This window comes from Musca domestica, unplaced genomic scaffold, assembly GCF_030504385.1.
Source record: "Musca domestica strain aabys unplaced genomic scaffold, Musca_domestica.polishedcontigs.V.1.1 14, whole genome shotgun sequence".
NCBI lineage: Eukaryota > Metazoa > Arthropoda > Insecta > Diptera > Muscidae > Musca > Musca domestica.
The window spans coordinates 14543481-14569365 of record NW_026712192.1 but is presented as its reverse complement, the minus strand read 5'-3'; the positions used below and the strand labels follow the sequence as shown (position 1 = coordinate 14569365).

The window sequence follows — 25885 nt, the reverse complement described above, 5'->3', positions numbered from 1 at the left end:
AGTCAAACGCCATAATTTTTACATTTTATTGAATGACAGCAAAAATTGTCGGAAATGGCATCAAATTTTAGAATAAGTTTAGATTTGTTCGAATTGGTCATCTTTGGAACAAATTATGGCCAAACAAACAGCCAATGAAACTGTCGCTGCCCGAATGTTGCTCTACGGTATTTTGGCCCATTCCCGGCGAAGGGCTTGCTTGAGGTGATCGACACTTTGGTATTTTTTAGTGCCAACCTTGCTTTCCAAAATACTTCAGACAAAATAGTTCAATAAATTGGTGGTCATTGTGCGATGGTAATGAAGCGAGGAAATTCATTTTGTAACCATTTCTGGGGTGCGCGTGCTGAGTGCGATGGTGCTGAATCCTGTTGAAATGTCCAAGGTCTGCGGCCAAAATGTTTGCGTTCCCAAGGCTTTAATACACCCTCCAGAATATTTTAGCGATAATATTCGGCATTTATTCTAATATCACGGTCGATTAATACGAGGGGAGCGCGACCATCGACTGTTATGGCGGCCCACACCATCACCATGGCCGGCCCTTGAGTTCTGTTGGCCAACCGAAGGTGCACATTTTGAGCTGACCTCTTTGGCAAGTAAATACCATCATTTTGTTTGTTTACAAACTACTGGACAACAAATGTTTTCTCATCGGAGAAAATCAAATTCGGCAGTTCACCACTTTCGGCCAAGCGAAGCAATTTTTTAGCTCTTTAGAGGCTATTTTCTTTCTGTTGCGGTGTAAGTTCTTGCACTTCTGGGAATTTCAATGGCTTTACTCCGAACTCAATATTCGCCGAATAGAGTATTGTGATATGTTCAGCTCACGAGCCAGTTTTGCGACGCGGGTTTCGATTTATTCACATTTAAATGCTGGAGTGCTCTAATGATAGCCACTTGTGGTTTGCCAGCCAAATATAAAGAAATCGCACTATCACGCTTGAATTTCATCACGAATAACTTTTTTTTTTCTGGAAAATTCTCACCAAAGTGCTGTTGAACACTTGTAAACAACATACTGAGCTTTCACTGGAAAAATTTTAACTGCTGTCGGACGAGTGGTTTAAAAATGACAGCAGTATGATTTTTTTCGACGATAGTCTATGACAAGAGCTTCTTCGCCGGTCAATTTCTCATAGTTCTTTTAAATCATCAACAAATATGTTTTAAAACATTATTTATACATTTTTTATATCAATTCGGTTTATATATAACTAGCTGAACCCGGTGCGAATCGCTACCCCCTTTTGATTTAATATGCAACCAATATTTTATATACTTATATTTTGTGGTTAAAACACATAAAACAAATTCAAGAATTTAACAAGTAAAAAAGCTGTAAGTTAGGCTAGGCCGAGCTTTGAATACCCTCCACCATTTTGAACTAATTTGGCAGTTTTCGGAAAAAAAAATCCTTTAAAAATCTTAAAAATACCGAATGTACATAGACAACTTTTGTCATATGCCATTACAATATTCAAATAAGAAACTTAAAAAAAATCGGTGAACAATTTAGCTAAAATCATCAAAATACCTAATATAGAGAGGTACCGTTATATTGAGGCTATACAAGACGTGAACCTACGCAGACAATTTTCTGTCATAGGCTGCATTGTCCATTACGAACTTTAAATGCCAAATTTGAAACAATTCCGGTGAATAATGTAGCTAAAATCATCAAAATACCGAATATCGGGAGGACCTGCACAGACAATTTTCTTTCTTAGGCTGCAGTATCGATTACGAACTTCACATACTAAATTTGAAACATGAATAATGTCGCTTAAATCACCAAAATACCGAAAATAGGGAGGTACCATTATATGGGGGCTATACCAAAACGTGCACCTACATGGCCCATTTACAATACCAAAAGTCCTGCAAACATAATATACATTTGAGTAAAATTTTATCAATCTACTTCATTTCGTTCCGAAGCTAGAGTGATTTCCACAGACGGACAGACGGATGGACACAACTAAATCGACATAGAATTTATGCTGCTCAAGAATATACATGGTGAGATAAAAAACCTGCAACCAACTTCAGACTGCTGTCATTTCAAAGCCACTCGTCCGACAGCTGTTAAAATTATTCCTGTGACAATTCAGTATATTGTAGAGCGAAGGAAAAGTTTTCCAGAAAAAAAAAAGTTATTCGTGATGTAATTCAAGCGTGATAGTGTGATTTCTTTATATTTGGCCGGGAAACTACAAGTGCCTATCGTGAGAGCACTTTAGCATTTAAATGTGAATAAATCATTTGTGTCTCGTACCATCGCTCGTTACCGTGATACTGGTCGCGTAGCCCGATGTCAAGGAAGTGGACGGAAGAATACAGCAACATCAGCAAAAATGGTTCGAAAAGTAAAGAAGCGACTCGATCGAAACCCGCGTCGCAGAGGCTGTAAAATGGCTTGTGAGCTAAACATATCGCAATATTCCATTCGACAAATATTGAAAAATGAGCTCGGGGTTAAGCCATTGAAATTCCAAATAGTGCAAGAACTTGCACAGCAACAGAAAGAAAATAGACTCAAAAGAGCTAAAGGGTTGCTTCTCCTTTTTCTCCGATAAGAAAACATTCGCTGTCCAGCAGTTTGTAAACATAGCAAAATTATCGTGTTTACCAAAGACGTCAGCTGAAAATATGCACCTTCGGTTGGCCACCAGAATACAAGCGCCGGCCATGGTGATGGTGTGGGCCGCCATAACAGCCGATGCTCTCTCTCCACTCGTATTAATCGACCATGGCATCAGAATAAATGCCGAATATCATCGCGAAAATATTCTGGAGGGTGTATTACAGCCTTGGGCACGCAAACACTTTACCGCAGACCTTGGACATTCCAACAGGACTCAGCACGCGCCACCCAAGAATGATTACAAAATGAGGTTCCCCGCTTCATTTTCAGCACACAATGGCCACCAAAATCCCCAAAATCCGTTGGATTATTGTGCCTGGAGTATTTTGGAAAGCAAGGTTGGCACTAAAAAATACCAAAGTGTCAATCACCTCAAACAAGCGCTTCGCCTGCAATGGGCCAAAATACCGTAGAGCAACATTCGGGCAGCGTGTGACGGTTTCATTGGCCGTTTGAAGGCCATAACTCGTGCCAAAGGCGACCAATTTGAACAAATCTAAACTCATTCTAAAATTCGATGCTATTTCCGACATTTTTTGCTTTTATTTAATAAAATTAAAAAAAAAGTAACAATTATGGCGTTTGACTTTGTTGCAGTTTTTTTTATCTCACCCCGTATATACTTTGTGGGGTCTTAAATGTATATTTCGAGGTATTGCAAACGGAATGACAAACTTAATATACCCTCCATACTATGGAGGGTAAAAAAATTAATGTGGGTGCATTGTAGTACGGGAACGAAAAACTGTGGAAAAAATTCTAAAATAGCTGGCAATCCTTCAAAACATGATTTTAACTGAAAAAATCACATGTGAACCCTTGACTTACCTTTGTGGCCAGTAAAAAATTGGAACATAAAACAAAGTACTTCTCAAATGCAACAATTTTTATTTCATTACAAGTTTTTTAATTATCAGTTTTTTCCGTTTTACAATGGCCATGAATAACCTTCATGTGATGCAGCATTCGAGAACGAAATTTAAATTGTTTCGAACAAATAATGCATTTTCGATCGATTCTTCTTAGGCCAATATTCCCAGCTTGGCAGGCTGCGTTCATTGTGATGTGTCGGACCAAAGAGGAGCGATGTTGAAATCTTGCTTTGCAACTACGACAAATGTGAGTTTTTGCTTTACCACCACGTCGGTTCGTGTACTTCTCGTCCTTTTCTTCAGCATCATCGATTTCTTGGTGTGGATTCGTTTGTCCACCCGAAGGACATTGAGCACGACAGGGAGAGCTCATGGTAATGTGACGCACCAAAGAAGAACGATGTTTGAATGATTTCTTGCAACTACGACACACATGCACATTCGATTGATTGTGAGATCTGTGTGTAATCATGAGATCTGCAAACTTTTTTGTTTTTCCTCGCTTGAACCTTTTTTTAGAGGCTGTTTTGCGAACATTTCCTTTGAGACACTCGACATATTTGGTGTGATATTGTTGTGCCTGCTTGGTTGAAAAACTACTGTGACACTTGAAACACTGAAAGAGTTCGGGATTAAGATGGGCATGGGCATGGTCCACCAATTGGCAACGGAAACGATATCTATGTCCGCAACATTCTACAAACATTTTCGTGTCTGGATGATGTTTGCTGAAGTGATGCGATAATAGGGTGAATGTTGGACACTTTTCGCCGCATATTCTGCAAGCCAGAATGGGCTTCCATTGGCTTATAATGGCATCAAGTTCATCGGAAGTCCTGTGATTTTTTCGTCCTAGCTCGGGTACGATGGGAATTGAACTTTGCATAACAAATTTTGTTTCCTCAAATTCTTCATAGATTTCTTCGTTCTCAGGCCCGTTCTCTGGGGTGTTTAAAACTGAGTTTTCTCCCCCCTCTTTGGATTTTATGGACTGAAGATCGCTACTGTCCTCATCCAACACAATTATGGAACCGTCTATCGAACAGGCAGTTTGGCTACAGTTGCTTTCCCTTTGCTGGGATAACATCAGCTTGGTTCGCCGAGTCCTGCCATTATCACATTGAACAACCCGCATGTGATTCATCATGCGATTTTCCGTTGTGAAACACTGGCCGCACTTCTCACATTGATAATGCTTCGGATCGATATGTATTTGGCAATGGGCGGCCAATCGACAACGAAAATGAAATGCACGACCACAACATTCAACCGAAATTTTCTCCTTAGGATGAATTTGGGCCACGTGATTGGACAGTAGCGAAAATGTTGTGAAAATCTCCTTGCAAATGTGGCACTCCAGTGATGGCATCCACTGACATATAATATCATCCAGCTCCTTTTCGTTTGCTCTTTTCTTTTTCGGTCTATTCGTCTCTAAGCTGTGTGCACTGGTTGTGGGAATATCACACGACTCGGTTTGACGGATCCTACTTTGAACGTTTGCAAGTAATTCGGTTTCGGACCAACTGGAAAACGAATTTTGCCAATCATAATTTGACACTTCGCGGGTTTCTTGTTGATCTTGGTCTTCCTCATCTGAACTATCTTTTAACGTACCGGCAATTGAAATTGTATCCGAACGTGCATCCAAACTGGGTCTAATTTGTGTGTCTTTTAAAGCTGCCCCCGCATTGCATCCTTCAACTTCGTTCAGGGGTTCAGGGTTGCAGTCATCGATTGATATGACAGATGCCACAAGCTGTTTATCGCTAATAGTACATTCTTTAGCGAGATTTTGTAGATACTGCTCTTTTGCGATTATAACATTTTTTTGAAAATTATTAAACGTGAAAATGTGATGCCAACATTCTTCACACAAGACAGCGAAAGGATCAGGTTCGTTGTCTTCAATTTCTAGAAACTATATTAAAAAAGATAACGGTTTGGGAATATTTATTAAAAATTATATTATTATAATTCTGAAATCTTACAATGTTGAAAATTTTTGAAAAAAATGACCTAAAGATATTTTCAAGTACAATATTTTTACTAAAATTTTTTATTAACATTACAAGGAGCTCTTGTGAAAATTTCCAGATGGGCGCGCGGCCATCTAAAACAGAATATTAACTACTCATGTAGATGGCGCCACATTGAATCTTTCGTCTGAAGCCCAGTATTTCGGTACCATTCTCGGCCAGCGTTTGAACTGGAAGAGAAACAGAGCACTCTACTCCTGCAAAAACTCCATAGGAAGGAGCTGGGGACAGAAACCGTATATCTTCAAATGGTTATATGACTCAATCGTTCGTCCGATTTTGACTTATGGTGGTTTATTTTGGTGGCACTCTCTGGGGAAGGCTTTCCACAGCAAAAACATTGACAAATTCCAAAGCGTAGCATCACTATTAATTACAGGTGCACTTAGAAGCACACCTCCGACTGCCTTGGACACCCTACTCAACCCTAAGTCTATTTGTACAGGGTGAGATGGAAAAACAGCAACCATATTCAGATTGCTGTCACTTCTAAGCCACTAGTCCGACAGCTGCAACATCAGCAGAAATGGTTCGAAAATTAAAGAAGCGACTTGATCGAAAACCGCGCCGCAGTGGCCGAAAAATGGCTCGTGAGCTGAACATATCGCAATATTCCATTCGGCAAATATTGAAAAATGAGCTCGGGGTAAAGCCATTGCAATTTCAAAAAGTGCAAGAACTTACACCGCAACAGAAAGAAAATAGACTCAAAAGAGCTAAAGAGTTGCTTCGCTTGGCCGAAGGGGGTGAACTGCCTAATTTGGTTTTTTTCCGGTGAGAAAACATTCGTTGTCCAAAAAAAAGATCGTATTTACTTGGCAAAGAGGTCAGCTGAAAATAATAAATGAATAAATGCCGAATATTATCGCGAAAATATTCTGGAGGGTGTATTAAAGCCTTGGGCACGCAAACATTTTTGCCTCAGACCTTGGACATTCCAACAGGATTCAGCACCATTGCACTCAGCATGCGCCAACCAAGAATGGTTACAAAATGAGGTTCCTCGCTTTATTTCCTGCGCACAATGGCCACCAAAATCTCCGGATACCAATCCGTTGGACCATTGTGTCTGGAATATTTTGGAAAGTAAGGTTGACTCTAAATAATACCAGAGTGCTGATCACATCAAGCAATCGCTTCACCGGGTCAAATGGGCCAAAACACCACAGAGCAACATTCGGGCAGCGTGTGACGGTTTCATTGGCCGTTTGAAGGCCATAATTCGTGTCAAAGGTGACCAATTCGAACAAATATAAACTTATTCTAAAATTGGACGCTATTTCCGACATTTTTTGCTTTCATTCAATAAAAAAAAATTAAAAATTATGGCATTTGACTTTGTTGCAGTTTTTGCCCAAAACTACAGACACTTTGTTCTGATTTCATTTTTACACCCTTGACTACATAGTGGTAAGGGTATTATGTCTTGGTGCAGTTGTTTGTAACACGGGGAAGGAAGCGAGCTAGACACATAGTTACTTTTGAGGATCTTCATCGAATAACTTTCTGAGTCGATTTATGCACGTCAGTCCGTCGGTCCATTTATTCTTGTGAAAAAAATGCAGGTCACATTTGTTATCCGATTGAGATGAAATTTTCTAAAAAAAATGTTTGCTTGGCCCAAGGACGAACCCTATTGAAATTGGTGATAATCTGATCAGATATAGCTCCCATATATCTTCAAGCGAGGGTTAGGGTTAAGTCCCTCACATTGGTAATATGCATTCAACAACAATAATATTGGGTACCAGATATCTTATAGAAGTCGGAATTACCTCTAACAAAGTTTATCAAGATCGGTTCAGATTTGGATATAGCTCCCATATATATCTTCAACCGATTTCGGGTTAATTGTGCACCAAATGGCTGTCCAAAAGTCCTGAATTTTGGTACATCCGACCGAACTCAGTCTAGAATCAAGTACATCAAATTTGGTGAAAATCGGTTCAGAAATAGCTATAGCTCCCATATATATGTTTCATCCGATTTGATGTTTAAGTCCCTCACATTCGTAATATGCATTCGACAACAATGATATTTGGTACCAGATATCTTATAGATCAATAGATCTTTATCAAATGTTATCGAGATCGATTTCAGGTTCATTGTGCAAATAATGGTTAATATCAGCCCAAATGGTGTAGGGAATTGTACAGTCGGCCCGGCTTTGACTTTTCCTAACTGATTCGTTTTGGGTATTATGGTCCACACACTGGTGTCACGTGAACATAATGTGTAAATCTATTTGAAACTACCACGTCTGTTGATTTAAAATGGGCCCTCAAAAATCTGAAGCTTGAGTTTAGCCATGTAGCGCTTAGAATTTTTTTTTTGATATTTCTGTGGGGTTTTCTATCATGTAAGTTAAAGATTGTAGAGAATCAAAATAATCGATCATTTATCGATAACAATTGTATATTTTAAGTTATGTTAATGTTGTTAAAGTTATCAGTTTTGTGAACTTCGCTATCATGTACATTTTGTATAACATAAATAATAATATATTTCACAAATACTTACCGATGGTGGAAAAAACTTAATGGTGGTGTGATAAGGCTCTGTGAAACTACCTAGTTCATCAAATAGACGTATAGAATTGTCGCAAATATTTTTGCATAAACGGCATGCGTTGAGTAAAGACATCGTTCTAGATAAAACTAGAATATACAAAAAAAAAAAACATGAAAATCATTAAAGCAGGCAGGAATGTTTAAATGTCTCCGTAACAGGTATTTCCTGAGTTACAGAAGATAGAAGAATGTTAAAATGTTAAACATAATTCCAGGATATTTTTTAATTATTTGTTTTTCTGTGAAAATGGTTGATCAAATTTCGGTTGGGCAGCGAGCCCGAAGCTCCTTTGTCAGAAACAGTCGAACAAGATATTCCCATCTAACAGTTACAGCTCCTGAAGACAGTAAATTATTTCAAAACCAGTAAAGAAAGTCCTAAAGTCGGGCGGGGCCGATTTTATGATACCCTACACCACTTTGCTAATTTAGTTGAGTTGATTGATTATAATTTAAAATTCAAAGGACTAAAACTGCCGAAGCATTTGTATCTTTTAAATTCGGACTTTTATTGCCCATTTGGTGCAAAATTAATTTGAAATCAGATAAAGATATATATGGGAGCTATATCCAAATCTGAACCGATCTCGATAAAATTTGGCAAAGATATTTCTGAGCTGTATTTGATATATTTCCCTGAATATCGTTGTTACGGAGTGCATATTACGGCTGTGGATAACAAATATAAAAAATCGGATGAACAATATATATGGGAGCTATAGTATATCTGAACCGATCTTCACCAAATTTGACATACTAGCTTCTAGACTCAATTCGGTCGTAAGTGCCAAATTTTATCCCATTTGGACAAGTATTAGACGTTTGGTGGACAATAAAAGGTAAATCGGACGAAGTTATATATGGGAGCTATATCCAAATCTGAACCGATCTCGATAAAATTTAACAAAGGTGTTTCTGAGTTGCATTTAATATATTTCCCCAAATATTGTTGTTACAGAGTGCATATTACGGCTGTGGAGGACAAAAAAAAAAACAAATCGGATGAACAGTATATATGGGAGCTATAGCTATATCTGAACCGATTTCGATCAAATTTGGCATACTTGTTATTAGGCCTAATTTGGTTGTGTGTGCAAAATTCCATACTATTCGGATACTATATTATCTGATATTACTCGTTTGGTGCACATTAGAAGGCAAATCGGACGAAGATATATATGGGAGCTATATATAAATGTTTACCGATTATATCTAATTTCAATAGGGTTCGTCCTTGGGCCAAACAAATGTTGTTTGGAAATTTTCATCTCATTCGGATAATAAATGCGACCTGCATTTTGTTCACAAGAATACATGGACAGACGGACTGACATGCATAAATCAACTCAGAAAGTGATTCTATGCAGATCATCAAAAGGAACTATGGGTCTATCTCGTTTCCTTTTGCCTGTTACAAACAAATGCACAAAGACATAATACCCTTATCACCTTGTGGTGTAGGGTATAATCACAAAGTACACTTTAGGCAAGCTCTCTGCAGTAGCGAGCATGTTATTGGCAGAAACGGTGTGGTTTATTTGATTTTGTTTGCGTATGTGTACGTAAAGAATTTTTTAACATAGTTTCGTAATGCCTAAATTTCTATTGATCACTTTCTCTGCGTATTTGATAAAAGTTTTATTGTCTTTTGTAAGAAAACTGTAAAAACTTGTAGAATGCCAAAATTGCCTTTTTTAAATAAAAACAGGAATATCCCGCCTTTCAACTCTTTTCCTCAAAATACTCTTATATTGATCAACGTGTAGGCAGTCTTAGACCTATCGTAGCCCGACCAACTAACCTTCGACATCATATACTGGATAAGTGTAGATTTGTTCGAGTCGTCACCTTTGGCACGAATTATGGCCTTCAAACGCCCAATGAAACCGTCACACGCTGCCATATGTTGCTCTGCGGTATTTAGGCCCATTCCCGGCGAAGCGCTTGCTTAAGGTATACTTTATTGCCAATCTTGCTTTCCAAAACACTCCAGACACAATAGTCCAACGGATTGGTATCCGGAGATTTAAGTAGCCATTCTGCGCTAGAAATGCAGTCCAACGGATTGGTATCCAGAGATTTTGGTGGCCTTTATGTGCTGGAAATGAAGCGAGGAACCTCATTTTGTACCCATTCTTGGGTGGCGCGTGCTGAGTGCAATGGTGCTGAGTCCTGTTGGAATGTTCAAGGTCTGCGGCTAAAATGTTTGCGTGCCCAAGACTTTAATACACCTTCCAGAGTATTTTCGCAATAATATTCGGCATTTATTCTGATGCCACGGTCGATTAATACGAGCGGAGAGTGACCATCGGCTGTTATGGCGGCCCACACCATCACCATGGCCGGCGCTTGAGTTCTGGTGGCCAACCGAAGGTACACATTTTCAGCAGACCTCTTTTGCAAGTAAACACGATCATTTTTTTGTGTTTACAAACTGCTGGACAACGAATGTTTTCTCATCGGAGAAAACCAAATTCGTCAGTTCACCACTTTCGGCAAAGCGAAGCAACTCTTTAGCTCTTTTGAGTCTATTTTTTTCCGTTGTGCTGTAAGCTCTTCCACTTTTTGGAATTTCAATGGCTTTACCCCGAGCTCATTTTTCAACATTTGCCGAATGGAATATTGCAATATGTTCAGCTCACGAGTCATTTTTCGACCACTGCGACGCGGGTTTCGATCAAGTCGCTTCTTCACTTTTCGAACCATTTCTGCTGATGTTGCTGTTTTCTTCCGTCCATTTCCTTGACGTCGAGCTACGCTACCAGTATCACGCTATTGAGCGATGGTAGGAGACACAAACGATTTATTCACATTTAAATGCTAGAGTGCTCTAGCGATAACCACTTGTGGTTTTCCAAATATAAAGAAATCACACTATCACGCTTGAGTTCCATCACGAATAACTTTTTTTTGGAAAATTCCCAGCAAAATGCTTTTGTACGCTTGTAAACAATATAAGAGCTGTCACTGAAATAATTTTAACAGCTGTCGGACGAGTGGCTTAGAAATGACAGCAGCCTGAAGTTGGTTGCAGTTTTTTCATCTCACACTGTATATATATGGGATTATTATAAATTTAATTTACTTGCTTCTAGACTGAATTCGGTCAGATATGCCAAAATTTAGGTTATTTTGCCTGATATTGGATATTTGATGCACAATTAACCCGAAATCGATTGAAGATATATATGGCAGCTATATCTAAACCTGAACCGATCTTGACAAAATTTGACACACTTATGTCAGAGCTGTATCTGATATCTGTACCAAAGATCATTGTTGTGGCATGCATACTACGCTTGTAAGGTACTAAAAACCCCAAATCGGATAAAACATATATAGCTATATCAGAACCGATTTACACCAAATTTGATGTACTTTGTTCTAGACTGAATTCGGTTGCATGTACAAAATTCAGGACTTTTTGACAGATATTGGCCATTGGGTGCCTAATTTACCCGAAATCGGTTGAATATATATATGGGAGATATATCTAAATTTGAACCGATTCTCATCAATTTCAGTAGGGTTCGACCGTGGGCCAAACAAATGTAGTTTGGAAAGATCAATTTCAATCGAATAATAAATGCGACCTGCATTTTTTTGCATGGACAGACGGACTGACATGGATAAATCGACTCAGAAAGTGATTCTATGAAGATCCTCAAAAGTAGCTATGGGTCTATCTCGTTTCCTTCTCCATGTTACAAACAAATTCACAAAGACATAAGACCCTTACCACTATGTGGTGTAGGGTATAAAAAGGTACCCTTGTGCATTCAATAATTTCATTATTTTCCATATTTTATATTTTTCATGAAATTTAATAATTTACAGCATGTGAACTTGGTATGACATACCTATTATTTGTTTATGCTTTGAGATGTTTCTGCGGGCAAAATAATTTGACTGTAAACTAAAATAACACAGATTCACCACAAACTGTTAACAAAACAAAATTATCATTGCTGAGGTTATGTACACGTACATACACGAACAACGTTTTCATATTCTCTCTCAACACTGTTCGCAAATAAACATACTCAACAAATGGTTTAAAAGAGAATCAAATAACCAGACATTTCGATTCAGTAAACAAATCAATAGGTCAGAGCATTTTGTATGTAGTTATCTAATAAATATTTAGTTCTATTAAAATATTTAATATTTTGTTTCATAAAACTAACTAAATTGTCTCTTACCTTAGATGGCTATAACTGATTTAGCATAATTACACTTTTCAGTCATCAAAAGAAATAAAAATCCACAAATTCACACCACGAATGAACCGAAAGAACTAAGCTGTAAACAAAAGTGGGTAAACACACATCGTGTCTGTTGGTTTGATCCAGCGCAACAGAGCGTTGTAGCAGCTAGTCTGTACAACCCACTGCACAGACATACTACAAACAAATTTATAACAGACCGTAGTTTTGCGAATATGTTAAAAACAAAACTCGTCGTTCTCATGGATACATGCACGTATGTTTGTAGGCAAGTAAAATCAGCTCGCATGAGAGGATTGTGTTTATATTTCATACAAATCCATTGTTGCCAACTTTTGCTACAAAAACGGCAAAAGTTCATATATCCTGTCCCACTAATATTTTACAAGAAAATGTTCATTTTCCAATCAAATTGAAAATTTTGGCCGGATGTTGAATGTTTCACAAGGTATAATTAAGAAGGTAATCTCGTGCAATCACATGTTTACATTTTTTTCAAAATAGTATCACATTTTCTAATATAATTGTTAATAGTTTGGCACTAAGGGTTCGTAATGGGATTTGCCTCCTGTGGCAGATCATTGTCTATATATATTTCAATGTACCAGATTTTGCCTATTCAACTACTTCCCGAACTTTATATGAGATATGTGATAATTTTTGGAACATTTTTAATTGTGCGCGATGTACCAGATACAATGGACCGAGGTATTTCACATCTTTACTAATCATAATATTGGGATGTGCAAGATCGGACACTTGTTTACAATTATGTAGGAATAATTGTTAGTCAAAAAAATGAAAAGGAGAGCTAAGAGATATATTTATTCAAAATTTGGACGTTTTTGTGGGAAGGTACTACAAGGTATTATTCCATCTTCACACCAGATCTTGTGTTAGTGGAAATATTGGAATGTTTGAAACATAGACTGAATCCGATCGTTTTGGTTATAGAAAATTTTGACCATTTTCACACAAGATTTTCTGTTAGTAGAAATATTGGGTTGTGTTAAATTTGAAGACAATCTGATTTCGAATTTCATATGAGATATAATTTTTAAATTTCGTGTTTTATGTGCTTCATGGCTATTCAAATTTTTGACTTGTTGTGGGTCAAAATTATTCATTTGACAACTTCTCATTGTCAAAATTTGTGTTCACAAATCCATTGCATACACCCAAATCACAGGTGGGGACATATTTTCAGCACACTAAAATTTGGCAAGGTAAGTTACAAAGAAGTAAAAAAGCAGTAAGTTCGGTCGGGCCAACTTTGAATACCCTCCACCATTTGGAACGAATTAGAAAATTTTCAAAAAAAAATAAAATCCAATAAAAATTCTTTTAAAATCTTTAAAATATCTAATATAGGAAGGTGCCGATATATGGGGGGACATACGATATTGTGGACCTATAAAGACAAATCTATGTCTGCGTGTAAAGTACTCACAAGGAACTCCGTGTGTGGATTTTCAGACAATACGATTGGAAAATGTGGCTAAAATCATCAAAATACCAAATATCGGGGGTACCGTTATATGGGGGCTATACGATATTGTGGACCTATATAGATAATTCTCTGCCGAGGTATAAAGTACCCACAAGGAACTCCTTCTGTGGAATTTCAGACAATTCCATTAAAAAATGTGGGTAAAATCATCAAAATACCGAATATCGGGGGGTACCGTTACATGGGGGCTATACGATATCGTGGACCTGTATGGACAATTCTCTGCCGAGGTATAAAGTACCCACAAGGAACTCCCTGTGTGGATTTTCAGACAATTCCGTTGAAAAATGTGGGTAAAATAACCAAATTCCGAATATCGGGGGGTACCGTTATATGGGGGATGTACGATATCGTGGACCTGTATAGACAATTCTCTCTCAGGAGGTAAATTACTCGCAAGGAACCACTTGTGTGAATTTTAAGACAATTCCATTGAAAAATGTGGCTAACATCATCAAAATACCGAATATCGGAGGTAAAGTACCCACAAGGTACTCCGTTGAAAAATGTGGCTAAATCATCAAAATACCAAATACCGGGGTGTACCGTTATATGGGGGCCATACGATATCGTGGACCGATATAGCCCATCTTCGGATTTGATCTGCCTGCAGACAAAAGAGAGATCTGTGCAATTTTAGCTTCCTATTTTAATTCGTTTTGACTGTAGCGTGATTACAACAGACGTACGGACGGACAGGGCTAAATCGTCTTAGAATTTTACGCTGATCAAGAATATATATACTTTGCTGGGTCTAAAATGATTATTTCGATGAGTTACAAACGGAATGACGAACTTAATATACCCTCCATACCTTTTTTGGTGGAGGGTATAAAAATACGGAGATGGGAATGCTTTTTATACCCTCCACCATATTATGGTGGGTATATTAATTTTGTCATTCCGTTTGTAACTCCTCGAAATACTCATGTCAGACCCAACAAAGTATATATATTCTTGATCAGCGTAAAATTCTAAGACGTTTTAGCCATGTCAGTCAGTCTGTCTGTCTGTCTGTCAGTCTGTCAGTCTGTCAGTCTGTCAGTCTGTCAGTCTGTCTGTCTGTTGTAATCACGCTATCTTTCGAACAAATTGAGATAGAAGGCTAAAATTTTGCACACATGTATATTTTGCCAGTAGGCAGGTTAAGTTCGTAAATGGGCCATGTAGGTCTAAGTTATCATATAGCCTCCATATAACGGTACCTCCCGATATTCGGTATTTTGATGATTTTAGCGACATTATTTACCGGAATCGCTTCAAAGTTAGCATTTGAAGTTCGTAATAGATGCTGCAGCATAAAACAGAAAATGGGTCATGTAGGTCCACGTCTTCGTATAGCTCCCATATACCGTACCCCCCGATATTTGGTATTTTGATGATTTTGGCGACATTATTTTCCGGGATTGTTTTAAATTTCGCATGTGAAGTTCGTAATGGATACTTCAGCCCATGCCAGAAAATTGTCTGTCCATATAACGGTACCCCCTATATTCGGTGTTTTGATGATTTTAGCTACATTATAAACAGATTTTTCTTCAAGTTTCGCATTTAAATATTGTAATAACTTATAACAAAAGTTGCCTATGCAGATCCACGTCGTCGTATAGGCATTCGGTATTGTTAAGATTTTAAAAGAATTTTTAACGGATTTTATTTATTTATTTTTTTTTTTTTTGGAAATTGTCAAATTTGTACCAAATGGTGGAGGGTATTAAAAGTTCGGCCCGGCCGAACTTACAGCTTTTTTACTTGTTTAAAATGACTTTACTTTCTTAATTTTACCATGGTACTCCCCAAAAAGTTTAAAAATGTCTAGAAGCAAATACAGTACATAAATGAAACAGCAAATTGTCATTAACTATAAAAACAAGCTATAGCAGAAAATGATTTCCGGAAAATATTTAATAAATATTTCTGTGGTTTATGAGGTTTTATGAAACCGGATCAGTAGTAAAAATCTATAACGGATGAAGGCCGTGAAAAATGTCAGCCCGTACTGATCAACAAATTGTGAGAGAAATAAAAAACAACAACATAAGAGTTCAACTGAATTGGTGAGAGAGCTATCATTGGATTTAAGCTCGAGATCAGTGCGTAGACGAGTAGTGGCAGCTGGTCTGCATGTCCGTCAGCCATCAAAAGAGCCATTTATATATTTGAAAAATCGGAAAGCCAGGATGGCTTTCGGAAACGATAATATTAATTGGAATCCAGCTCAATGGAAAAACATTTTATTCTGGGATGAGTCTACGTTTAATATTAAAGACTCAGACATGAAAAATTTTACGGTGAGGATACCAGAAATTGAAAAACTCAAGCCGCAGTGTTGCAAAGTTACAGTGAAGCACGAGGAAGGGTCAACAATTTTGTGGTGCTGTTTTTATTTCTATGGACTTCTATGGATAAAATAAAGGTAGTTATGGATCGGTTTGTTTACAAAGATGTGTTGGACATCATGTTGTTCCCTTTCGCTGAGGAAAATATTCGGTTCATTTGGGTGTTTCACCACGACAATGATCCAAAACAAGCATCAAAACTTGTCAAAGATTGGTTGCGGGAGTCAAAAATCGGTGTTTTGTCATGGCCGGCACAATCACCTGACCTAAGCCCCATAGAAAACCTTTGGAGTATCGTAGGCAGGAGGATCAAGATTCGCAAGATTCGGAAACAAATAAACACAACATTTACCAAAGAATTCAGGGTGTTTGGTAAAGCATACCCAAGGATCAAACTGACCGTGTTATAGATTCAATGCCTCGTAGGTGTGCAGCTGCTATCAAATATAATGGATGCTATCGATTACTAGCCAAAATTTAATTATTTTAAAATAAAAAATAAAAAAGTTGCTTTAGTTTTGACCAAGCAAAAATTGGGTCATTTTAGTTTTCCATATATTATTTTTCAGTCAAAATTATTTTTGTATTTTTATTTTTAGTTTATAAAAGTGAATAAAGCAAATCATTTAAAACTGAAAAAAAAAATTACGACTTGATTATTTTTGAAAAATTACAGGGAATTAATTGTCTTTGCGATTTCAGTTGCTTTAGTTTTGGCCAATAATGCCAATTGAAATAAACGGTGAATAATGTAGCTAAAATTATCGAAATACCGTATATAGGGAGGTACCGTGATATGGGGGCTATATGAAGACGTGGACCTGCACAGACAATTTTCTGTCTTAGGGTGTAGTATCCATTTTGAACTTCAAATACCAAATTTGAAACAATTCCCGTGAATAATGTCGCTAAAATCATCAAAATACCGAATATAGGGAGGTACCGTTATATGGGGGCTATATGAAAACGTGGACCTACATGGCCCATTTACGAACTTAACCTGCCTACTGGAAACATAAACATGTGTGCAAAATTTTAGCCATCTATCTCAATTCATTCGAAAGATAGCGTGATTACAACAGACAGACAGACAGACGGACATCGCTACATCGACTTAGAATTTTACGCTGATCAAGAATATATATACTTTGTTGGGTCTGATATGAGTATTTCGAGGAGTTACAAACGGAATGACAAAGTTAATATACCCTCCATAGTATGGTGGAGGGTATAACAAGTAAAAAAGCAGTAAGTTCGGCCGGGACGAACTTTGAATTCCCTCCACCATTTGGAACGAATTAGGAAATTTTGCAAAAAATAAAATCTATTGAAAATTCTGTTAAAATCCTAAAAACACCGAATACCGGAAGGTACCATTATATGGGGGATATCCGATATTGTGGACATATATAGCAAATTCTCTTTCAGGGGGAAAATTACTTGCAAGGAACTTATTGTGTGGAATTTCAGACAATTCCCTTGAAAAATGTGGTTAAAATCATGGAACTACGGAATATCGGGTGGTACCATTATATGCGATATCGTGGACCTTTATTGATAATTCTTTGCCAAGGGATAAAGTACTCACAAAGAACTCCTTGTGTGGATTTTCAGACAATTCCGTTGAAAATTGTTGCTGAAATCATGAAAGTACCGAAAATCGGGGGGTACCGTTATATGGGGGCTATACGATATCGTGGACCTATATAGACAATTCTCTTTCAGGTGGTAAAGTAGTCACAAGGAACTCTTTGTGTGGAATTTCAGAAAATTCCCTTTAAAAATGTGGCTAAAATCATTAAAATACCGAATATCGGGGGGTACCGTTATATGGGGGCTATACCATATCGTGGACTGATATAGCCCATCTTCGAACTTGACCTGCCTGCATACAAAAGAGAGATCTGTGCAAAATTTTAGCTTCCTATCTCAAATCGTTTTGACTGTAGCGTGATTACAACAGACGGACGGAGAGGGCTAAATCGTCTTAGAATTTTACGCTGATCAAGAATATATATACTTTGTTGGGTCTAAAATGATTATTTCGATGAGTTACAAACGGAATGACGAACTTAATATACCCTCCATACCTTTTTTGGTGGAGGGTATAAAAATTGTCCCAAAATGTAAACAAATCTATATAGTTAAGGTTATGCACACATTTAATGTACATGCGGACATACATACATACGTTCAACGTTTTCTCTCTCTCAACACTGTTTGCAAACAACCACTATTGTTCATCTCAACAAATGGTTCAAAAGAGAATCGAATAGCCAGACATTTCGGTATTCAGTAAACAAAAGCTTTGAACAAAACATGTTGTAGGTACACACACCAAACATATGGATTTAATTCAATTTATTTAATTCTAATGTTATTTACAAAAACAAAATAGCAAGGTATCACTTACCTGGCAGTAAAACTGACTAGGAATAATCCAACTTTTGATTACATAAAAGTATGAAAATTTACAAATGCACACTGCGAATGCAACGAAAGAACTAAGCTGTAAACAAAACTGGGTAGTGTCTCGCGAGCATGTCGGAGGATTTTAAAGAACGCAACAGAGTCATATAACATACATACGTACATTCAACGGCACAGACATTCGTACTTCTGTTGGATGAACAGAATAACAGACTGTAGGAGGAACGGTGTGTTTCGTGATACATGTTAAAGACACAATTCCAGCATTCGTGTGGATGCATGTACATATGTATGTACCTAAGCGCATACAAAATAGGTGAGCAAAATCGAGTTTAAGAGAAAAAAAAAAATTCGATTTTATATTATTTTAGGACTTGTTGAAACTTGTTCCTAATATTATTGTTGTCTAAATGGTAATCAAGCTATAATTTTTAGCAAACTATACGAAATTGGTTTCAACTTTAAAGTTGGTAAATGGTTTTCTCTTGAGAGGATCTTGCAAAATTATACGCGGCAATCTCGTGCAAACATATGATATACAGGGTGAGGTGAAAAAACTGAAACCAACTTCAGACTGCTCTCATTTCTATGCCACTCGTCCGACAGCTGTTAAAATTATTCCAATGACAGCTCATTATATTGTTTACAAGCGTACAAAAGCATTTTGGTGAGAATTTTTAAAGAAAAAATATTATTCGTGATGGAATTCAAGCGTGATAGTGTGATTTCTTTATATTTGGCAGGAAAACCACAGGTGGCTATCGTTAGAGCACTCCAGCATTTAAATGTGAATAAATCTTTTGTGTCTCGTAGCATCGCTCGTTACCGTGATACCGATAGCGTAGCCCGACGTCAAGGAAGTGGACGGAAAAACAGCAATATCAGTAGAAATGGTTCGAAAAGTAAAGAAGCGAAAGGCTCGTGAGCTGAACATATCGCAATATTCCATTCGGCAAATATTGAAAAATGAGCTCGGGATAAAGCCATTGAAATTCCAAATAGTGCAAGAATTAACACCGCAAAGGAAAGAAAATAGACTCAAAAGAGCTAAAGAGTTGCTTCGCTTGGCCGAAAGTGGTGAACTGCCGAATTTGGTTTTCTCCGATGAGAAAAGATTCATTGTCCAGCAGTTTGTAAACAAACAAAATGATCGTATTTACTTGCCAAAGAGGTCAGATGAAAATGTGGACCTTTGGTTGGCCACCAGAACTCAAGCGCCGGCCATGCTGATGGTGTGTGCCGCCATTACAGCCGATGGTCGCTCTCAGCTCGTATTAATCGACTGTGGCATCAGAACAAATGCCGAATATCATCGAGAAAATATTCTGGAGGGTGTATTAAAGCCTTGGGCACGCAAACATGTTGGCCCCAGACCTTGGACATTCCAATAGGACTGGGCACCATTACACTCAGCACGCCCAACCCAAGAATGGTTACAAAATGAGGTTCCTCGCTTCATTTCCAGTGCGCAATGATCACCAAAATCTCCGGACACCAATCCGTCGGACTATTGTGTCTGAAGTATTTTGGAAAGCAAGATTGGCACTAAAAAATACCAAAGTGTCGATTACCTCAAGCAAGCGCATCGCCGGGAATGGGTCAAAATACCGCAGAGCAACATTCGGACAGTGCGTGACGGTTTCATTGGCCGTTTGAAGGCCATAATTCCTGCCAAAGGTGACAAATTCGAACAAAACTAAACGTATTTAAAAATTTGATGCTATTTCCGACGTTTTTTGCTTTCATTCAATAAAATTAAAAAAAAAAATGTAAAAATTATGGCGTTTGACTCTGTTGCAGTTTTTGTTATCTCACCCTGTACTTCTAAAGACATCTAAACTAAAAATGACGAAAAAATGGGGTTCCCCTTTTTCAACGCTTGTTTTATTTCATATTTGAAGGAGTTGCCACTTTTTCCCGCAAATTTTACATTATTTTTCTTTTTCTTATATTGTTTACTATATATTTTTACACATATTTTGGTGTTAATAAACTTGGTTTTAATCCTTTAAATACACACAAAGAATTGGGTTGAATTATAGCTGCCTATTGGGCAAAATTTTAAAATCGTAAGGTGTATGTTGACTTTATTTCTTCACTTGATGTGCTATGCGAACTTGGTATGATATATTAGTTGTTTACGTTTTTTAGATATGTCGGTGAACAAAACAATTTGACTGTAAAATAAAATAACACAAATTCACCACAAAATAAAAATTACTGCTGATGTTATGCACACATACGAACAACGTTTATTTTACATTCTCTCTTAATTCTGTTCGCAAGCAACCGTACTCAACAAATGGTACACAAGAGAATCAAATAAGCAGACATTTCGTTTCGGTAAACAAGTCAATATGTCAAAACATTTTGTATGTATGTACATATCTAATATTTAATTCTATTTAAATAATAAATGCTTAATTTCCAAAAAAAAAAAATCAAAATAACAAATTAAACTTACCGGTGGGTAAAACTAATGAATTCTAAACTAATTCATTTATCAAAAGAACTAAAATCCACACATTCACCGAAATAACTAAGCTGTGAACAGACACCCAGCATATCTGCTGATTTGATCCGGCACAACAGATTCTTTTAACAGCTAACCTGTACAATCAACTGCACAGACATATTACAGTTGAAAGAACAACAAATAAACAACAGACTGTGCGTCGTTCGCATGGATACATGAACGTATGTTTGTTTGTAGGCATGTAAAATCAGCTCTCATGAAAGAATTGTGTTTATTTTTCTACAAGTTCATTGTTGCCAACTTTTTTCACAATACATGGTAGAATTACGAAGGCAACCTTGTGTAATTATATATTTAATTATACCCTACACCACAAGATGATCCGGATATTGTGTCTTTGCGCATTTGTTTGTAACAGGCAAAAGGAAACGAGATAGATCTATAGTTCCTTTTGATGATCTGCATAGAATCACATTCTAAGTCGATTTATAAATATCCGTCCGTCTGTCCATTTATTTTTTTAACAAAGTGCAGTTTGCATTTATTGCTCTATCCAGATGAAATTTTGCACAAATCATTTGTTTGTCCCAAGGACGAACCCTATTGAAATTAGGCCTGAAAATAAGTATGTCAAATTTGGTGAAGATCGGTTCAGATATAGCTATAGCTCCCATATATACTGTTCATCCGATTTGTCATATTTGTTACCCACAGCCGTAATATGCACTCCGTAATAACGATATTTAGGGAAATATATCAAATACAGCTCAGAAATATCTTTGCCAAATTTTATCGAGATCGGTTCCGATTTGGATATGGCTCTCATATATATTTTTATCCGATTTCAAATTAATTATGCACCAAATGGGCAATACAAGTCCGAATTTAAAAGATGCAAATGCTTCGGCATATTTAGTCCTTTGAACTTTAAATTATAATTATAATCATAGCGTGTATGATTGAATTCTCCCATAAAAACTTTAAATTGTTATGCGGAGCTCTACTAAATTAGCAAAGTGGTGTAGGGTATCATAAAGTCGGCCCACTCGACTTTAAGACTTTCTTTACGGGTTTTCTACTGGATTTTTGTTTACAAAGACGGTATCCAAAGTAGCAATTTGGCGGTAAAATAAAACAACATAAGTTTTCAGGAAAATGTAAACAAACCAAAAATCGAAATAGTTAAAGTTATGGCTTAATATAACTTATGCACACATTTAAAGTACATACGGACATACATATGAACACTGTTCTTAAATTATCTCTCTCACTCGCTCAACTCTCTTCGCAAACAACCACTGTTGTTCGTCTCAACAAATGGTTCGACAGACAATAAAATAACCAGACATTTGGGTATTCGGTAAACAAAGGCACTGGACAAAACATGTGGTAGGTTAATTTTGTAATTGCAGTTTATAAGTACAACGTTATTTGCAGAAATTACTTAACAAAGTTTTACTTACCTGGGAGTAAAACTGTTGCGGAATAATCCAAACTTTTTATTTGACAACATAAAACGAAAATAAGCAAATTCACACCACGAATGCAGCTAAAGGACTAAGCGGTAAACAAAATGGGTAGACACTCACTTACTCTCTCTCTCTCTCTCTCTTTGGATTTGATTCAACACAAAAGAGCCATACACCCACGGTTGCCACTTTGGTCCAATTGGACCAAAAATGGTCCTTTTTTTTACGTTTGGTCCACTGGTCCACTTTTTTCTGATTTGGTCCCTTTTATGAAAATGTTTACAATTATGATACAAAGAAATTTTGAGTGTTTCATCACGCCTTTAAAAATTTATTTACGAAAATCAACACGGTTCACATAAAGCGAAAGATTTGATTCGTTGACAACACTTGAAAATATAATCAAATTTTACCAACCCACAATAGTAAATCAAGTGGCAATATTACCTGTCAGTCAAAAAACAAAGCTAGATCTAGCGGGAAAAAGCTAAATTGACAACACTGGTCAATTGTTTCTTTTGTTTACAAATCAGAAATTGACAAATTAACTTCAGTGTAACGAATATTTTATAATGTAATTGTTTGTGTAAAAGTAAAACTAGACAATAATTTACCATGGACAAGTAAGTTAATGGATAAGAAATTTAAATTTTTCCATTGATTGATATGTTGTTTCAGGTTTTTGATAAAGAAGGCGAAGGTTGTAGAACAACGGCCTCCCACGCAGTCAGTCGAAAGCGATGGCAGTGAAAGGTAATAAATACATACATACTTACATAAGTACGTATTAATTGATTACATATTCTATATTTAGCGACACAGCTGGCGAAAAAAAGGATCCAAAACGCAAATTTCGGAAAGAATGGCTAACCCAATTTAATTGGCTCAAAGAGCAAAATGGGAGCGCATACTGCACTGCTTGCGAAAAGTCCATGGTGAACCACGTAGCGAAGCTAAAACGACACACAGAGCAATCAAGCCATGTTCAAAATGTGATCAAGAAAAAGGGCCAAGTGAAGTTAGATTCTTTTCTTAAAGAACAAAATGATACTTTAGAAAAGCAAATCCGAAACGCAGAATTCAGTTTAGTGATGTTCATAATGGCACATAATCTTCCATTTATCCTTATGGATTATTTGCCAAATTTGCTAGCCGTGTGTTGTCCGGACTCAAAAATAGCGCAGTCTTTACGCTGCGGCAGAACCAAATCGACCCAGCTAGCAGAGATTTTAGGGAACGAAGCAATGAAGAGAATAGTATCGGATCTCAGAACGTGTAAATTCTCTTTCATTGTGGACGAAACCACGGACGTATCAACAACAAAGTGTCTGGTTCTGGTGGTAAGGTATTTTGATAAGTTATCGAATACTATTCGTGACAGATTTTTATCACTAGTTGAACTTACCAAAAGCGATTCTGAGGCAATATACCAAACGATAAAGTCATTTTTCGAAAAGCACAGTGTACCTTTAAGTAATTTGATAGGGCTAGCAACTGACGGAGCCAATACGATGGCCGGCGAATTAAATGGGCTGAAAACAAAATTAAAAAATGATACTAATATATTTTACATCAAATGCACTTGCCACTCGCTACATTTGTGTTCGAGCTACGCCAGCAAACAGCTACCAGCAAAAATTGAAAAGCTGTGTAGAGATATATACAAATTTTTCTCGCACAGCCCAAAGCGAATCAACGAGTTCAAGGAATTTCAGGATTATTGTGGCGTAAAACCTCATAAAATACTTGGAATTTCTTTTACTCGTTGGCTCGCTCTGGAAAGTGTGATTGCACGAATTAATGAACAGTGGGAAGCGCTTCGACTATATTTTTTATCCTCGTGTCTTGAAGTAAGTGGCATTAGTGCATTTGAATTAGCGAATTCAATGGGTGATCCGGAACTAAAAGTTTACATGTTGTTTTTGGCCTACGTATTGAAAATAATTAATACCCTGAATAAAGAGTTTCAATCTGAAAAAGTTCGCTTACCCTTTTTGTACTCCCAAATTGAAGTACATTTTAAACTACTTTTGAGTAATTTTATGCATAACGACTTTGTAAAAAATATTGATTGTCTAGAAAATTTTAATATACATGACAAAACGAAATATCTGCAAGTTAAAAATATTTTTATAGGAAGTAGCGCAGAAAACTTTCTTGAAAGCGATAAATTTACGGATTCGCAACGAATCACAATTAAAACAAATATTTTAAACTTTTACGTTGAATTTTTGAAACAAATTCAGCAACGGTTTGACTTTGGAAGAACTGATTTAAAAAATTTATGCATAATTACCCCCAACAAAGTTCTATCAGACACAGAAACTTCAATAATGCCTTTAGTAAGCAATTTTTCTCATTTAATTAAATGTGATATAGATATTATTTTAACACAATGGAAACTCTTAAGACTTTTAAACAGTAATCTTAAACCTGATATGGACGTTTGTGTATTTTGGGAAAAAGTTAGTTTATATAAAAACGGTATGGATGAGAAATGTTTTCAAGAATTGACTGATTTTGTATATGATTTATTGAGCCTTCCACATAGTTCGGCGGCAGCAGAACGTAAATTTTTTGAACTTTCTCTTATCAAAACCAAATTAAGGAATAAATTAGAGTTCAGTTCAATCAATAATATAATGCTGTCCAAAGAACTTTGTGCGCAAAAATCAGAGCCTCATTATGTTTGGTCAGTAAAACACATAGGCTGGGCTTAGAATAGAATCACCATCATATTATATTATTTTTATTATATACATTTATATCAATATATCTGTATAAATTTTATGTTAATTTGTTTTATGTATTTATGTGCAAATTGAATTGAAGCACTTTTTGTTAATGTTTAGAAATCTTTACACTTCATTTTTACTTTTTGTGTTAAATAAATGTTTTGTTAAATAATATTGTAAGCATTGAGGATATGCGAAAAAAATTGCAAACAAATTGGTCCTTTTTTGTTTGGTTTGGTCCTTTTTTTGATGAATTTTGGTCCCGCAAAAAAAATTGGAGTGGCAACCGTGCATACACCACGTTGCCCGAACATTCCTCTGCACAGCCATACATACTTCTGTTGGACGACAAACAACAGTATACTGTGTGTTTCGTGCTGCATGTTAAAAGCAAAACTAGCAATTTGCGAAGACGTATGTAGATATGTATGGATATACGTAGGCCAATAAAAAAGATAAAAATATAATTTAAGAGAAAAATAATTAATTATTTTTTAATATTTTATGATTTTTTTTTATCTTTTTATACCCTACACCACATGGTGGTGAGGGTATTATGTTTTGGTGCATTT

The 25885-nt window shown here is 36.7% G+C and overlaps 2 protein-coding genes across 5 annotated transcripts in view; one reads left to right on the top strand and one right to left on the bottom strand.

Moving 5' to 3' along the window:
- Nucleotides 1-3512: 3512 nt before the first annotated feature.
- The window catches only part of LOC131801114 (zinc finger protein 62 homolog), a 127475-nt gene continuing 105102 nt past the window's right edge, over nucleotides 3513-25885 (bottom strand). The window contains exons 1-3 of one of the 4 annotated variants that reach the window (XM_059119219.1): nucleotides 21098-21217; nucleotides 8079-8215; nucleotides 3513-5440 (exon numbers count right to left, since the gene is read on the bottom strand). In XM_059119219.1, coding sequence (XP_058975202.1) covers nucleotides 3554-5440; nucleotides 8079-8201 — 2010 coding nt within the window. In that variant the 5' untranslated portion in view covers nucleotides 8202-8215; nucleotides 21098-21217 and the 3' untranslated portion in view covers nucleotides 3513-3553. Of the gene's footprint in view, nucleotides 5441-8078; nucleotides 8216-12330; nucleotides 12396-18616; nucleotides 18738-21097; nucleotides 21218-25885 lie in introns of those variants that run through there. The other 3 variants (XM_059119218.1, XM_059119220.1, XM_059119217.1) reach the window with 3 other exon arrangements.
- On the top strand, nucleotides 23057-23857 carry LOC131800509 (uncharacterized). The gene is made up of 4 exons (XM_059119018.1): nucleotides 23057-23201; nucleotides 23257-23331; nucleotides 23393-23671; nucleotides 23731-23857. Exons 1-4 carry the CDS (start codon nucleotides 23194-23196, stop codon nucleotides 23855-23857), a joined length of 489 nt encoding a protein of 162 aa, XP_058975001.1. The 5' UTR covers nucleotides 23057-23193.

Coding starts and splice junctions, on each gene's coding strand:
- LOC131800509 (XM_059119018.1), top strand. Junction 23,332..23,392: donor GAAAGCGATGGCAGTGAAAG/GTAATAAATACA, acceptor TTCTATATTTAG/CGACACAGCTGGCGAAAAAA. Junction 23,672..23,730: donor GCAGAATTCAGTTTAGTGAT/GTTCATAATGGC, acceptor CAAATTTGCTAG/CCGTGTGTTGTCCGGACTCA.